Source organism: Uloborus diversus, chromosome 2 (genome assembly GCF_026930045.1).
Source record: "Uloborus diversus isolate 005 chromosome 2, Udiv.v.3.1, whole genome shotgun sequence".
Lineage (NCBI taxonomy): Eukaryota > Metazoa > Arthropoda > Arachnida > Araneae > Uloboridae > Uloborus > Uloborus diversus.
In genome coordinates, this window is record NC_072732.1 from 213,553,326 (window position 1) to 213,570,718 (window position 17,393).

Here is a 17,393-nt window from a genome sequence, read left to right on the forward strand (position 1 = left end):
AAAGCAATTAAAGAAAAAAGAAGAAAAAAATCCACATCTTATTCAGTTGTGGTTTTTCTGTTCATATTACTGAATAAAGCTAATCAAACCTCATAGAAAAATGTAACAAACGCCCTTCTGCATTGGGGGATTACAAAAGGAATTTCACAGCATGCTTCCGTTGAAACAATTTGGTGCAACATTCTTGCTCTGCCACTTCTGATTTTTTTTGTAAAAATATTTCAGATTTTATTAAAGTTGTTGAGAAATTTGGTACTCTACTGAAAAACTATCTTGTGCTGTCTACAAAAAGTTTAGTAATGAGGTGGAGAAGTCGGGAGCATCTGCATTTCTAACAAATGTAATAAGAAAATATAGCTGTTGGATGTCCTTGTTTTATATTAAACATAGCTGTTTTAGAAATAAATAGCATGTTTGTCTTTTAATGTAGACTTTTAGGAGTCGTTTTAATGCAGTCAAGCGTGTTTAATGGAATAGCTTATTTGCTGTGGAAAATTATGCTAATAAGCAGAATGTTCTATTATCCTGGACACACAAAAGCGCATTGCAACGGTTTAGTCCTAGTGCAATGAAAATGTATTACATTTAGCAAGATGTTCTATTAAACAATGTTCCAATAAGTGGGCTTGGCTGCCTCGACATTCAAAGCAAAGAAAAATTTTAAAAATACTGCTTTACTATAAACAAATAAAGTAAAGCATAAGAAATAAATAAATCACTTATTGTTGAAACACAAAAGGATTTAAAAACATTATAGTTCACAATGTTGCAAATTAGACATCCCACAAAGCTTTTGTCGGATTTTTTTTCATTCATCAACTCACTTCTCTCGAGTAGGAAAAAGAGATTCCTTATAACCTTAAAACAAGCATCTGAAATTTGCAAGTTTGTGTACCCTAACATTTTAAATCTGAAAAGCATGTTTGTGCCAGGGTTGTTATCATGTGGTAAATTTCTTGAAAGCTTTTAATGGTGTAGGGTAAGGTCACCAGTAACAGACATGGGTGCAGTAACAGATAGTTATAAGTTCGGGTTTAAATAATAAGCCTTTTAGACGGGTGAAACTGATGTTGCTGTGGCCCATGAATTTGGTGCAACCATCTAGTGTTTTCAGAGTGAATTTTATGAGCCCGTTGGTATTTACAAGGCAGTGATGGAACGTCATGAACAGCCACTACGAGGTTAGCCGGTACTTCATGTTCATTTGAATTTAATAAGGTTTTCAATCTAAAAATAAAGCACTTTTGCACATTTTGAAGAGTAAAAGGGTATTTTGTCTATTATTCATCCTTTCCTATTCCTGTCTATTACTCGGTATCATCAGATTTTTTGTTGTCTATTATTGAGTGTCGGACCTTTTTTTGAAATGGAGCAAATAAAAATAGAATTAGTAACTAATTCAGAGGACCCTGAAGCAGCTAAAAGTTAAAAAATATGTAGTTGCATGAGAAAAATAGTTTAAAAAGTCTAAACATATTGAAAAGGCTCAGAAAATTGAGTTAACCTGAGAGGCATGTGTATGACTGGTGCCGTTACACTACTAGGTATTGTTTTAAAGCGAAAGTTACTGTTAAAAGAAATAGCTATTCAAGATTTTTGGATGAGGGGAGGGGGGGGGGTAAATTCATATACATTGTGCTTATTTAGTTAAAAAAAAGTACTTGATTGTCTCTTCTGTCTTCCTTCAAAAACAATATAAATCTTGGCTATTTGTTTTCAAAATGTTTTATAACGATATTAGTTATGTGTTATGAGAATGTCATTCCATTATAACATGACTTCATCAAGCCTGTTTTAATGTCCCAAATAAAGTAAAAATTTGAGTTGAAAATAACGATTTTGTAATGAATCAGGACAAAATGCTGACATAACTTTTTCATTTTGATCTGTTATAACTTGCCAGTTGTAAATTATCCTTAACACAAGGTAATTATGCATCTCACAATGTGTCATTCCATTTCTACTAAAACAGACCGAATTTTTATGTGAAGATTATGCATGGTTCAAAATTTTCTGAATATGTATTCCATTTTAAGATTTTTCAGGTGTTGATAGTTTATTTTTTAATCTTGTCATACCTTATTTTTCATATCTTGTCATTAAGTGAGTAGATAAAAGTTGTGAATGCTAGCTAAAGTGTCATTCCGTTACCATGGAATGGACCAAGTTTTTAACCAAGAAGGATTTTTTTTTTTTTCGAACTGCAGCTGAGTTGATATACATTGCCACGACTCAAATAACAATGTATCCAGGATTTGAAATTTAAGTGCAGTACATTTTATGAGGGATGTCATTATAACATTAGGATACAGCATTTTATTTTCTTAGAATGGGGAAAAGTTTTTAACCTTTGTACCTTGAAGTACCTTTGTCGGTTCAAAGCCGTTTCCCTAAATTATTTATAACTACAGTAATTTAAAAAGAAACATGAAATACTAATTTCACCCCCTGATTGAAAGTGCCAAGTCTTGTTTATTCATTCTAAGACCTAAATTTTGAAAAATTGTTTTCTCTTTCAGGGTGAATTCGAGTATCCCGATCCAGCGAAATGGACTAACGAACAACTTGGAATTGTTGCAGAAGAATTGTGAAAAGCAATTATTAAAGAAACGCATTGCAATTATACTGCTAAACCTATATATTATTTCTGTTCATATTAGTTCTGTGTATTAAATAAAATTGTAGCAAAAATTATGAGTTGAAAACATTAAAAGAAAAGGAACACTAAGTAGAAAGAGAATCACTCAAAATGATCTACCCATGTACAGTAGAACCTTATTCATTCGAATCAAATTTATGAACCTTAAAAAAAGTTATGTTAAAATAGATATTTTAAAAAAATGTTAACAAGAACATAACTATAGGTACACATACATTTCCTTTTTACTTTTTACTAGTAAAGATGAAGTGTTTGCAAAACCATTATTCAACCAACCACATGTGTTTGAACTAGAACACAGTAAATCAATTGTGTTAAGAATTGCTGTGATTTTTTTTTTGCTATTTTTTTAATGCATTGTTGACCATTCTATCGAATTTCGTTAAAAAATGTTTTTTGTCGTAATGTATATTATGTCTATTACTTTAAGGATTTGTTTTGCTTATTATCCATAATATCCAGATGACCATGGATCCCAGGTTAGTCTGGATGAACAAGGTTGTACTGTACAATAAAAGTACATACATTTTGTATATTCTAACTTTTTGTAGCTAACAGAACAAAAATGAGTAAAACAGCTAATAATGCTAAATTGACTCCAATAAAATTGATAAAAATCTGAAATGAAATATTAGATATAATGAAAGAAACCTTAATTTTAAGTCTACATATTGTAATAAAAATATAAAAAAATAAAGAGTAATTTGAGGATGCATTTACTAATCTGAAGACTTTAGTTTGTGCTGATTAAAAATATCGGATACTAGCAGTACCCGCACAGTGATGCTCATGCTAAGAATTTAATGGAAGTAAGTCTGTTGAATTAAAAAAATTGACACCCCCTCCCCCTCTGATATGAAATGATAATTTTTCTTTGTATAAAATGTGTACACACCTTTTCAAAAAAAACCTATTAAAGTTTCTTTGGAATTTATAACTTTTCATCAAATCATTAAATTAAATTTACAGTTGCTTTAAAACTATTTAGCGAGTGAAGCAGTTTTTACGCAATTTAAAATATTTCGCCAAATAAATGAAAAAAGACATCAAATAATATCTTTCAAATGTAAAAATAGATCCGCAACTCTATTGTTTATCGCCAAACTCGCCCAGCAACTACACTATCATAATCCATCCGTCTAATGGAAATTAAAAAAAAAAAACATTTAGTGGAACATTCAAAAATCATCGTCAGAAAAAAAGAAGAAAATGTCGTACATTTCACTTGGATAAAATCAAATCGCCAAAACAATGAATTACATTAAAAGTTGCCTTAAAACAATAATCCTAGTCTGAACTGCTGAGCGCCTAACGTGCCAAGCGACCACGCTACCGGAACCCAACCCTTTTGCAAGTGAAGTGGATATTTTTTCTTTGGCAATAATAAGTGTTTCGCCAAACAAACAAAAAAGTATAAAACCACATTAACATTAGCTTTTAAATCTTTATATATTAAGAGCTGCATTGCCCAGTCTACCTTGAGAATAAAAATTGTGTCAAGTGACATATATTCAACAATCAGGTTTTAATAAAAGAAAAAAAACACCATGCAAAATTACCCTTCCAAACAATGACGACAGATATTAAAATACTTTTAAGAAATTAAAATGTGAAAGATGGATTTTAAAAGAGTAACCATGGAAACACGAAATAAAGTCATTCCGTTACCATGAAATGGACCAAGTTTTTATCTAAGAAGGATTTTTTTTTTCGAACTGCAGCTGAGTTGATATAGATTGCCACGACTCAAATGACAATGTATCCAGGATTTGAGATTTAAGTCCAGCACATTTTACGAGGGATGTCATTACAACAGGCTTAAATAAAAGAAAAAAACAAAACACCATGCAAAATTACCATTCCAAACAATGATGACAGATATTAAAATACTTTTAAGAAATTAAAATGTGAAACCATGGAAACACAAAATAAAATAAGTTTAAGAAATTAAATGCAAAATAAGGAAAGAAACAATGGATTCAAAAAGCATAACCATGAAAATGCAAAAATAAAATGGTTGACAACCTAAATCAAAATGACATTTTTCGAATTTGATTTAAAAACGCTTGTAACTTTTTTTCCTCTGAAGATAGAAGCTAAGTTTTTTGATCATAGGACAAGAGAGATCTGGAGTAAAAAATGTTGCTTATCCCAATGGTGCACGAAAACTGTGGGACAATTCCTTCACTTTTTATTGATAGATTTAATGAAGAAAGTAGTGCCCAAATTTCAGCTAAGCCTAACAAAGTTCGAGATAAAAACACAAATTACTTCCGCCGTAATTAAGTTAGAGCATTGAGCAAAACAAAGGGTTCCATGAAAAAAGTGAGCATTTTAAAGGGTTCCACTGATCAAAGAAATTAAGAAACGCTGAGTTAAAGCATTGAAACAAATTGTTTAGAATGCAAAAAATTCTACCCTTTTCTACAATATATAATATTAATATGTGTAAGTAATTTTTCACTCCATGTTCGGGAATTTATGTGAGTTTCGGGCCTAAATTGGAATAAAAAAAGAACTATTTATTGGATTTTTTCGAAGTATAGCCCATAACACTCAGTAAGAAAGCACCTTTCATATAGTGAAGGAATTTTTCAAATAGGTGCAGTGGTTCCGGAGATTATCTCAAACATATAAACACACAAAAATCCACCCTCTCTCTTTATAATATTAGTATAGATATATCAAAATATCCGATATATATCAAATTATCGGATATTTTCGAATCTTGTCCAGCACACGACAAACATCCACATGCATCTCCCTCCTGGGCTGCAGCATCAATGTCCTCTGGTCCAGGACCTTCGAGCACGTCCTTCCTCCTGGGTGGTGATGTGTGCAGGCGAATAACTAAAAATTTTAATTTACAGATCTATTTCCAAGTATAATTACTTAATGCATGCTGTAAAATGTAAATATGTCCAAAAAAATTTGCTTGTTACTTATAACTTTATTTACAGTATGAACAAATATACATTCTTCTTCCAAAGACAATTTTATGAATGAGCCATGCAAAACAGAAATTTAGTTTCATTCAGGTACTGAATACATTCAAGAAATGGCTGTCTTGAATTAATAAGTGATATTATACTTTTAAATTATGGTTAACTTGGCAAGAAAATATTAGATATGAATGAGAGAATATTAATAAATATCAAGACAATGTATTAAGCAAATACACTTAAGATTTAGTTGAGCATTTTAACATACTTTAACATGACAGAAACATAATTTACTAGGTCAACTTCAATAAGATTGTCTAAGTTTAAAACAAATTGATAATATAACGCTATTTCTGTTGCTATAATAACTATTTAATAGCAAATAAAATCTTTGGTTAATCTACTTTTAAATCTACAAATGTGCAAATCATGCTATATGTATAATTTTTAAATTTGTCAAGAATCAGAATCAGTTGCTGTCCATCTCCATACTGCAACTTTCATTCTATCCCACATAGCACCGAAGGAGTCAAATGCTGGACGTACGTCTAATATTGCAAACTTTCCATTTTCAACATTTACTTGGCCTCCATCATAGTAGTCAATGATGTATCGCACTTCTTTACCACACCGGTCGACAATCCAATCGTGGCGATCAAACGGCAACTCGTAGCTAAAAAAATAACATTCTTTAAATGCTTCACGTTTAAAAAAAGTATTTGCATTGGTATGTCTGTAAAATAATCAGTAGGTACAATTTGTTTTTTGATGATGGAGAGCATTGTTATTTTACTTTTAAAATACAATTTTTAGAAGGAAAAAAAAAACAAATTTCACCCTCTGTTTTCGATATGACTGAACTTTATTTGGAAGATCTTTGAATTGTTAGACATGTGCTGCTACCTTTTCCATCAAAAAGTCACTTTTTGAAAAATTTGACTTGGGGCCTTTTAGAAACAAGCCCTTCAGTTTAAATTTAAAAAAAAGTTTTATTTTAATTTATAATTGTCCCATTTATTGAAAAAAAAGGTTAAAAATAGTAGAGTTTGTGTCACATTTTGTAACAGTCAACAAGTTGCTTAATAAACCTTTCCCTGTTTCAAAAAACAAACACGAAGCTGCCATTTGTAAAAGTTCTCCAGAAAAACAAGCTTCCTTTTCACTGATGTAAATTTTCCCGTTGATGCTTTTTCTATCAAATATAATTTTAAAGAAGCTCTGAAATATACATAGCAAAATGGCAAAAAATGATATATTTTTTAAAAGTATCGTTTATTTTAAATTTGCATGTAAGAGTCACATGACACAGAACAGTACAAAATATAGAGCAAATGCCACCTCATTTTGGAAGAATTAAACATGAGTTATAGTAGATGATAACTGCAACCACCATGTTCTAAGTTTTCAATATTAGCATCAAAATTACTAGTGTTTTAGTAACTTAATACATCTAATTTTTTATGTTTATAAATCTATTTTTTTATATGTATTTTGTAGAGCTGTAATTTTTGTTTAGTACAGAACAATTTCAAATCTTCTACTGCATTTCATTTAAAAGTAAAGAATTATAATACATTTTTGGGATCATTTGCAACCATATTTATTTAAAATTGAAAAACAAGGAATATTATCGCAAATTAAATTTTTTTTGCAAGTTGCGATAGGAAAAAAGCAAGATTTGAAATTTGCTTTCTTTTGATACTATATCTAGTTTTACAGGAAATTAATGTAGCATTTTGTTTGCAGTTGAACAGGCATGACATAAGAATGTGATTAACTTAATCCATTCTAAATCCAACTACTGTGAAGTATTTAACTCCACTAGAAACAAGACTCCTCAAATAAACACTCAAACAAAAAGCTCAATTTTATGAAAAGGAAAATTCTAAATTTTAAAGAAGAACTTAAGAATATAACAACAATAATTTAATAGATAACTGTCAAACAATATATTTTGCCCCAATGCAAAGGACTGTTAATGAATAAGGATTCACTACCTGATATTTCTGGGTAATGTAGGAAAATTTGGGGTAAACAAAAAAAAGGGGGGGGGGTTCAAAAAGGAAAAACCCATTGTTATTCCATACATTCGCATCAGGGGCAACCTTTTTTTTTCATATAATGGTGCTAGATTTAATGTAACATTTTTTTTCCCATTCCACTAAAGCTTTTTTTTAATTGATTTTTTTCTTTTTAACTTTTTTTTTTTTCAAATGCTAAAATGAAAGATGGGTGTGCATGAGTTTTATGAAATAGAAACGTTATGATTCCTTTGACACTTAAGGCAAAATACATTTTTGTCAAGATGGAAATCAAGTTTTTTTTTTCATTCATGGTAAAAACCCGCAGACTAATTCTAGTATTTTGTGCTTGGTGCTTGTGCAGTAAAAACAAAAGAAGGAGAAAACCTTGACTAAAATTAGTCTCCTGGTTCAATAAAATTACTTGCACTCATACCATCATATAACTTCAAATGACCTGATATATATAATTTATCCTTAAAAGAATAAGAATCTTTAGACTCATTAAGTCAACCATCTTAAGAGATCTTTTAAGAAAGAGTATTCCATAAAATTATTTAACTTCAATTGCACTCATTTTTTGTTTCAATAAAAATTATTTGCAATTTTAAATGAGTAATTTGTTTGATTTTACTAAATAATGCTGAGGTGTACTGTACATTGTAAAATGGATGAATGATTTAGTTGTAAAAACATGTTTCAGAAAAAGTATTTTACCCTAATAGATTCCTAAGTCTTGCTCTAGGAGAATATTCTTGTGCTTTTCCACCAAACTTCTTCAATTTTGGAGTACAGCATTCTCTGAAGAAAGGAAAGCAAATTTAAAATGTTTACTTTTTATTAGAGAGGTATTCAGTAAGAATATTTTAAAGAATAAATAAAAGAAATAATATTCAAAAATGAAAATACAGTGAAAGCTCGTTACAACGAATATCGATACAACAAAATATCAGTTACAATGTACAAAACGTTCCGTCCCGTTTAAAATCTCATTAAGATAATGTATAAAAAATCTCGTTTTAGTGAAAGAATTTTCGCAAAAATCCATTACAACCAAATGTTTTTCACAATGTCAGTTTGAATATTTTTTTATTTAATGCTGTTTTTGGAAAGAAAAAAAACAACTTTCATTAGTCTTAACGTGAAAACTCTGTTTGTACTTTTGAAGCAGAGCCATTCAAGGTGGAAATCCACTCACACTGAAACGTAAGCTGATGTGTGTCAACAAAAGCCAGTATCTATAACGCATCGATTTCTGCATAAAAAACGTGAGGTACCTTTTCGAATTCGTCAAGGGGGAATCAGCAAGAATTCAACTTTCTTGTGGTCAGTGACTTCACGCATTCAGTCTGTAAGGTGCAAAGAGAAAAATGGATCAAAGTGACTCCTGATTTGTCAGCGCGATGAGAAGAGAAGCAAACATCATTCTTAGTGCCAACAGGTGGTCTAGTTTAGAATCAGTAAAATTCTGACCTAGTGTGACAGAGTGTTTCTCGTGAAAATGGCGACTCTCAAAAGAAGTTTTCGCTTAAAGAAAAGATTGGCTGTGTTTCAGTGGTTCCTGGATGCGCAAAGCAAGCAACATTTCCATCAACGGCCCACTGCTGCGAGAGAAAGCTTGCCATTTTGCAGCAATGCTTGAAGTGGAAAATTTTCAAGGTAGCATTGGTTGGTTGAATTGCTTCAGAGATAGATATGGTGCAGTTGTGAAAGTAATTTGCGGAGAAGCAAATGATGCACCTGTCCAATCTATAAGTGAGGTCCGGCAAAGTAGCAGCTTTAATAGAAAACTACAGTTCAGACAATGTCTTCAATGCAGATGAAGCTGGTATATTTTATCAGCTTGAGCAGCAAAAACATTGATGTTTAAAGCAGATATATGTGTCGGCGGTAAATCTTCGAAACAATGATTAACAGCTCCCTTCTGCTGTAATAAGTTCTTTAAGTGCTGTAATACTTACAACGCTTGGTCTTCTTAAATTTTGAAACCTTGTACCCATAGCATAGGAATTGTTGTGCATTAAAGTACCTTCATACCAAATGTAGCAAAACCAAATTCAAATACATTTGTAGATAAACTTATAGATCACATTTTATATCAACAGGCAACATTCAGTTTTAAACCCAATGGTCCTGATACTCAACAAAAAGCATTCAAAATTTTATTCTGCACATTTGTAAGACTTACTTGGCATGCAAGGCTTCCCATTTCAAGACCTCGTTCCACGCCTCTTCATTGTTCACATTATGAATGCGTATAATATGAGCCATGTCATTGGATGAAAGATCAGATTCTTTCCACCGCCAACCTTTCCTCAGCATGGCATTCCAAAACATCTGCTGAGATGGATAGACCCATACTTCATTCTCTTCACCGGCTTTCGGAATAGTGGACTTCTCCCGGTCTTTGGACAAAGGAAAGGGCTGATCCGGAGCAGGGTTCTGGTTCATGGGAGGCATCTGTAAAATATCATGAATTCTATAAAAATATACTTAAGGCAGTCTTGTATCAAAATTTAATGCATCAAACAAAACAAAGAGAAAACTAGAACCTTTACTTATTTTTTTACTAAAAGCTCATATTAAGATTTTGTTGTGGTAGTACTTGGAACTTTGTGGTGAAAAATTAATTTGTTATATAGCATTTTAAGCCCATTTTAAAATGCACTTGTTCACAGACAGAGACAGTGAGGTTATTGGTATATTATAAAAACCATTCCTAGACACAAACCACTGTGATTTGAGATATTGAGGTTATTTGAATAAAATTAATTTTTATTAACGTATTCCTTTAAGGGTGCACTTCAGGCCATTCTGAATAATCAAAACAGTTTTCCAAGAATTTTAAAGTGTAAGCCTTTACTTTAGGAGCTGGTACACAGAATTTCATTCCAATGGCTTCTATTGTACGAACATGTCGAATGAAAGTTGAAGTACTGGCTAAGAAAAAAGCTTTAATAGAACAACGCATGAATCTTATGCTTTCCTTCCATATGACTAAATTGTTTGTTAGCCTGCTACTTACGAAAATTCTCGACTGATGAGTTCACAACAAGTCCAAGTTGTCTCTGGATGTGATAACCAGGCTGTTGGTATATTGCTTGTGATAATTTTAATTAAAAAAATATTTCATAAACAACTATTTATGGTTAACTTTTTATAAAAAGGCTGACTTTAAACATAACTTTTAATTTTTTATCCAAGACAATTTTTTGTGAGAATATTAAAACATCTTAGTTATTATTATGAAACAAATATGACAGTTACTGTCTGTTCACAGTTGCTATGCAATTGTCAAACATCCAGTTAAAACAAATCTATCAGAACGAGAGGGAAAAGTAAACATTTGTGCGCAAGTTTTGTTCATTTCTGATGTTGCTTAATTTAGAGGTTAACAGGCATTTGCAAAAGTTGGCATCCCTGAAAACTAGTAGATTGGCTCCTTTCTGTTAGTAAACCGGATATTTGTTACATCATCTCATCGTTGGTTAGTATTACGAAAGCTAAAAAGTGGTTGCAATAATCACCATGTTATATGGATTTATGTCGTCCCCAATTTTAGCTCCAGTGACAGGGCATTCACTGACAGCGGTAGTAGGTGGTGCTTGATCATGCTTGTAAGGACATCCTGATTTTTCTGATGTACTGTTTTTGTTCTGAACACTTTCTTCAACAACAGTTGTATTGCTGACAGAAACAGCAGATTTTGCACTTACGGAAGATGGAGCCACTCCCATGATTGACTAATAAATTCAAAACAAAATATTAATTAAGGCAAAATAAAGAGTACATACAAAATCAAAAAACATTCAAAATGGAAAGCTCAAAATAACCACTCATAGCCGAATATAAGGCAAAATAGCGATCCTATAACAAATCTGGATGATGTAAACGAGATGTTCGGTATTTGCATTGAATTCAAAAGCATATATTTTTGACCATTAACAACAAGGATCCAGAGCCAGAGTTGGCCGGATTGGACCCAATGGGTTTTTTGAAAAAACCCATTATTTAGCTCACTTTCGGGTTTTTTTAAAATTTTCTGAGAAGTTTTTAAAAAATTAATAATTGAAATACTTTCACTATTTAAACTGTTTTATTTGTTCCTCACCACAGACAACAAACATAAAAAATGAATTTTGAACTTTAATAGTATTTCTCAACTCTCAACGGCATTAAAAAAATACTTCAAAGATTTTTAAAAAATATATTTAACTTTTTTCTTAAACTGGTCAATTAATAACTCAAATTATCTTGACTAAGTCCTGTCACGTCTGATTTTCTCAATATTTGTAGATTGTACAGAGGAAACTACTCTAGCTAAAAGGCTTTCATGTTAATTATTTTTTGCGAACCAACACATTACAAATCTTGAATAAACAAGGTATATTTTTTAGAAATCAACAGGTTTTACAAATGGGCGGAGAGAAAACAGAATAGGATGTACAGTATTTTCATTATCTTACAAAAAAGTTTAATATTTCTTACTCTGTACATAGAAATAGAAAAACAGGCAACATGAAATTCAAAAAAATGTCTTGATTAAGCTGGAATTCAGTAAAAAGGGATTTAAACTACTTGAGGTTCTACAGTAGTTTTGCATAACAAAATGAAATACAATAAAGTAAAATGCAAAAAAAAAAAAAAAATTACTAATTAAAAACGAAAAATAGATTTTATCACTCGAGAAGTAACTTTGCCTTAACTGTTGGTAATCATGGAAACTGAAATTGAAAAAACTTCACCATTCTTGTGTTTCATCCTCTTTTATACTTTTCTTCAGAAAACACTGAATTTTAACTAGTTTTCCAGCTTTTTTTATCCCAAGACAATTTTTGCACTTTGTCCATATACTTACGCTACAATATGCTACAAGTACCCTGCATTTTCCCTTTAAAAATAGGCAAAAAAAACCCACATTTCTTTTTAAAAACCCAGCTTTAGTTGGGTTTTTTTTGGGTTTTATTTTTAAAAAAATCCAAAAAACCTTGGGTGAATGGGCTTTTTAAAAAAAAAACCTGGGTTTTTGCCAGCCCTGTCCAAAGCAGTTTTTTTTTTTTTTTTTGAGGCTCTAGTTAAAAGCACTGTTCCTACATATATACAGTCCCTGGCCATTTATTAGTATCACCGTTGTTTTTTAAAGAAAAACGATGTTTACGTTGAGTTTATATGCAGTATTGTTATATTTAAAATGAATGTTGGATTGGCCGGGTAATAGCCCTGATATGACCCCAACTCAAAACGTGTGGGAGCTGATAAAAAGAGCCGTGGTTAAAGATGCGATTACAAACAAAACCAAACTTTTAGAAAAGATCATTCATGTGTGGAATCATCATCCTCAAATGCATGAGACAGTACAGTCTTGCATTGATAGCATGCCGCACAGAATTAAAGTTCTCATAGTGGCTAAATGTGGCTCAACAAAATATTAACTTTTCATTACATTTTCTTAATTTTTCTTCAAGCTTTAATAAATACGTATTTTTCTTATAATTACGATGTTTCATTGGTGTTACCTATAGATACTTACGTAATGCCAATTATTACGATATATAATGTAATATAAAAATACATTATATATCGTAAAAACCATATAGCTGTACATTATAACCTGATAATAACCCTTTTCCATAAAATCTAATGGTGCGTCTAATAATTTGGGCAGGAACTGTATATATGGCTCCGAAGATGCTCCAACATTGGCAATTTTCCAATATATTTATGCATGTTTTTAAGTTTCAGATTTTAATTTTTGCTTTGAAAAAGAATATTTAAAAACTAACATTATGGAATTAAACTAAACTGTGTTGTTTTCCAGTCACTTTCATATTTGATTAAGTGTTCAACTAAACACATTTAGTTTTTTAAACTACATGAGCATGCTTTAAATTTCCTTTAATATGAGTTGACAGTAAAAGCATTTAAAGCAGTATTCATTTTTTAATTTCTTTCTTTTCCATTTTTTAAAAATATGCATACAATGTAACAACAGGTCTCATATGCCAAACCTTTTAGCATTGCGACTAAAGAATGCTTTACTGTTTTCATTGAAAAAAGAAAAGCCATAGATAAAGTAAAATTCTTTAAATAAAAAAGGGGTGATTAAATTAAAAGTGTCTACTGGCCACTGGCAGCTAAAGAAAAATTTTAATTTTGAGGTTTATTTAAAAGATTGAAAATAACAATACAATAAATAAATGAATAAATATATTTTAAAAAATTAGAAGAGCCATGGAGCAAAGAAAAATTTAGAGATCTTTTTCCAGCTCCAGGGAAAACACAGCTACAAAGCACTCTAGCTCTGGGTTCCTGTTTTAGATCTGGGTTATAAAAACATAAGTAATTCATGAGTTAAATTTTACTTTACATTTCAGTTAAGAAAATATTTATCACATGTTTTTCTGCAACTGATACAAAATACAGATTTTTTTTTTTTTTTTGTCAGACTTTCCCACCTTACAAAATGAAAAAACAAGCGAAATTTTTGTACCTTAATAACTGTAAGACCAAATTAGCCATTTTTTAAGTTCTTACAGCAAGTAAGCTAAAAGTTAACATTTTTCAAAATAGAACTCTAGACATAACAAGTGCACAATGCACATATTCAGTAAATTTTTCAGGTTAACTACGTAGGTAACCTCATGGATAAGGCACCAGACTCTGAATTGCAAAGTCTCGGGTTACCATGGACGCCAAGTTCCAGGAGACTTTCTTTACCTTTCAGAACTGTGTTTAGACTGAGGAGGTGGAGATAAATAGTGCTACCATCTATTGTTCAAGACTGAAGCCTTACTCTTCCCTTTGAGAACCTCACATGAACTGTTCTATTCTGCCTTAAAAAGAAGACTCACTAGCAAAGAAATCTCAAGTGATGCATAATACAGAAAGGGGTTAAGTGTCCTCTGAAGATAATGAAAGTGCTGAAACTTTCTTTCCTTTGATATTCAACTTCCAATAGTGAAAATTATTAATTATGCACACATGTGAACATTACGCACATACAAGTCAACATACACCACATTGACCTTACGAAAAATGATCAATAATTTGTTCGTCACATTTGAATCTATTTTTCTTAAGTACTGTTCTTAAGAGAATTGTTCACAATTCTACTATGAAAATGCACTGAGAAGAAGTTTCTATTAAGAGGGGAAAACATTTTAGGAGGCTGAAATTTTAGTGTTTTTTGTGAATTGTTTTAACAGGGAAGGAATAATAAGAATTTGTTCCAACTTGGAAGATATTTCAGACCTCCAGTTGAAAAAAGTTTCAAGAAAAACGAGTATGAAAAAAACTGCTGTGAACGTTTATAAAGTGCTCATAGCATCGGCCCTAAACAGAATTTTTCACTGAAATTTTGGCAACATATTCATGAATAGTGTTACTAACATTTTATGACGTTAAAAAAAGTGGATTTTTAGACCGGTCGAAACTGGTTTCCTCCCTAAAATGAAAACTATACCACTGTAAAGTAAAAAAACCGAAAACTAGATTTATATATACATTTTAGCCATGAAGAATTTATATCTTTTCTCAATGTCAAGAGTATGTATGTATTAAGAACTTATTAAGAAAAAAAAAGGATATAATTTCCGATTATTCTCCTAATTTCAGTTGCTGAAGCTTGTTCAAGGAGAATATTCTCGTCTCACATTTCGTTATAGCATTTTGTCAGCTTTCAGCATTCCCTTTTTAACAAAAGGAAAGGACTTATGAAACGCATTTTCACATGTGCCCGGTACATATGTGCTATATATAATCAGAATTTTGGCTATGCGCTAATTGCCAACCGCGAAAATTGCAAAACAAAAAGAGGAAATAAAATCAGTCTTTACACAAAATCATTCATTACTTTGATCACTGCAAGATTTTGTAAACTATACAAACTGTTAGGAGCCACAAAAGTATGATCTAACTTGGCGTGCAAAGTTCGGAGCAATAGGATTTTTTAAAAAATAAAGAAATATCACAAAAAAATTTTTCAACTTCAAAATAGATGACAGTACCATCTGATACAACAATATAAGATATAATATAATTCATAAATTTACCACGATTTTACCTTGCAGAAGCAATGTTTATGTGAGATTACGTAATTTTCGGTCAGGTTTATGGTTGGCAGTTACATGCTTAAAATAGTTCTTGTTTTTAAGATGAAGAAAATATTCCCGTACAGGGAATGAAGTTTCCTTAATTTGACTCTAAAAGGTTTATTTACAGTGTTTCTGAAAATATATACCAGTAATATGAACTTGAAACAAGAGTTTTGAAATTTAAATTTCAGAATTAATTTGCTTTTGGCAATAAGTTTTCCCTGCGCCTGCTGAGCGCTAAGCGGCTGGCGGTAAAGATAAATGAAGGGTAGAATTATGTTAAATTAATTTCTTTTATTTAAAATTAAATAAATTTAAACCTTTCATGTCTGTGTAAGTTGCTTTAATTATTTTGACTCTTACTTGCCCAAAAAATTGTTAAGATTTTATATGTTCAAAACTTGATTGATACGTTGGACAAAATATTTTCAGTTATCTCAGACTATGCAATTTGATATTAAATTAAATTGCTTTTATTATTTTACGTGTTAGACCTTAATACCTAAGGTTATGTTTATGGGAAATTTATTTGTGTCAAGTTTCATAGAACTGTCTTGGTTGTTTTAAATCTGAATAGACCAATTTTTAGTAAACTATGTCCGTTAACGTACAGGATGTTTTTAAAGAGGAATAATTATTTCCAAAATTAAAAAGAACTCTTTCCATACATGGTCATGGAATTTTCTTACACCGTGTACTTCTTTAATTTTTAATCGTTTCTATATTTTCTTTCCGGCTTAATAGTACGTAGATTTGTACATTTAATTAGATTGACACGTCGAAAATGAATCTTAATCAAAATTCAAAAGCTGTGAAATTTTAGAAAAAGTTTCACTGGCGTATGTTTATTATACTTTTGTAATTGTTTCAAAAAGAGAAAGTCAGTAAACGAATAAAGTAATTTATTTTCTTGAACAAAAGCAGGGGAGGGGTTGAAATGATTGAATTTCAAACAATCTTCAAATTAAATTGAAATGATAATTCAAGGGACAGTTGATTTAAAAAGCTAGCATAAAGTGAATAAATGCTGCTGAATTTTAGTAAAACATTACAAAGCTTTGACAAAATTTCTGGTCTATTTAAAGTTAGACCTGTGACAGTTGCAATTCTCTGTCTTGACTGGGATGTTTTCCCAAAATATTTATTTGCAAAAATAATAGTGAAGCCTTAATTTTTTATTAACATTCCAATTTTGATCTATCAAATAGGATAATTCTATATTTATTTCTGTATATATAGTAGTATGAGCATTTTAGTTCAATGTGTATTAAGTTAGATTCAATTCGGGGAAAAAAAGAAAGAAAAATATAGTTAAAAATATACTTATCTATTGTATACTTATCTATTGTTAAAGCATCTTTTGAATAGTGACATTAATTTTCTTGTTTGCAGGCTACACTCGGAAAACGGTTCATATAAAATGTCAAAAAGAAAACAGACTTATGCAACACACAATAAACAACCTAGAACTAGTGACATTTTGAATGAGCCTGTCGCTGTTCGCATTATGGAAGAAATGGATGTAACTCCTATCGAAGACATACCTTACATCGACGAATGCACTGTGGAGACCACAATCTTAGCCGTTAAGAAAAGTGTCCCGATGCAAGAGGTAAGTATTTTCTTGATTCATTATGCTTTGATCTTTTTAAAAATTATTATGTTCAGAATAGGGATA

General features: G+C 31.0%; 2 protein-coding genes across 3 annotated transcripts in view; one reads left to right on the plus strand and one right to left on the minus strand.

Annotated features, from left to right (window-relative positions):
* Window positions 1-5,589: 5,589 nt before the first annotated feature.
* Window positions 5,590-15,723, minus strand: LOC129217667 (holocytochrome c-type synthase-like). Of its 2 annotated transcripts, none has more exons than XM_054851995.1 (5): window positions 15,685-15,723; window positions 11,150-11,365; window positions 9,811-10,082; window positions 8,340-8,423; window positions 5,590-6,274 (listed from the first exon to the last, which is right to left on the minus strand). In XM_054851995.1, the coding sequence occupies exons 2-5, from the start codon at window positions 11,357-11,359 to the stop codon at window positions 6,058-6,060; spliced, it is 783 nt and encodes a 260-aa protein (XP_054707970.1). In that variant the 5' UTR covers window positions 11,360-11,365; window positions 15,685-15,723; the 3' UTR covers window positions 5,590-6,057. The 2 variants fall into 2 exon arrangements, with proteins under 2 accessions (XP_054707970.1, XP_054707971.1); XM_054851996.1 differs by having other exon boundaries at window positions 15,674-15,723.
* Window positions 15,724-17,222: 1,499 nt separating this feature from the next.
* The window catches only part of LOC129216786 (S-phase kinase-associated protein 2-like), a 59,846-nt gene continuing 59,675 nt past the window's right edge, over window positions 17,223-17,393 (plus strand). Inside the window, exon 1 of the mRNA XM_054851002.1 lies at window positions 17,223-17,327. Coding sequence (XP_054706977.1) covers window positions 17,223-17,327 — 105 coding nt within the window. The remainder of the gene's footprint in view (window positions 17,328-17,393) is intronic.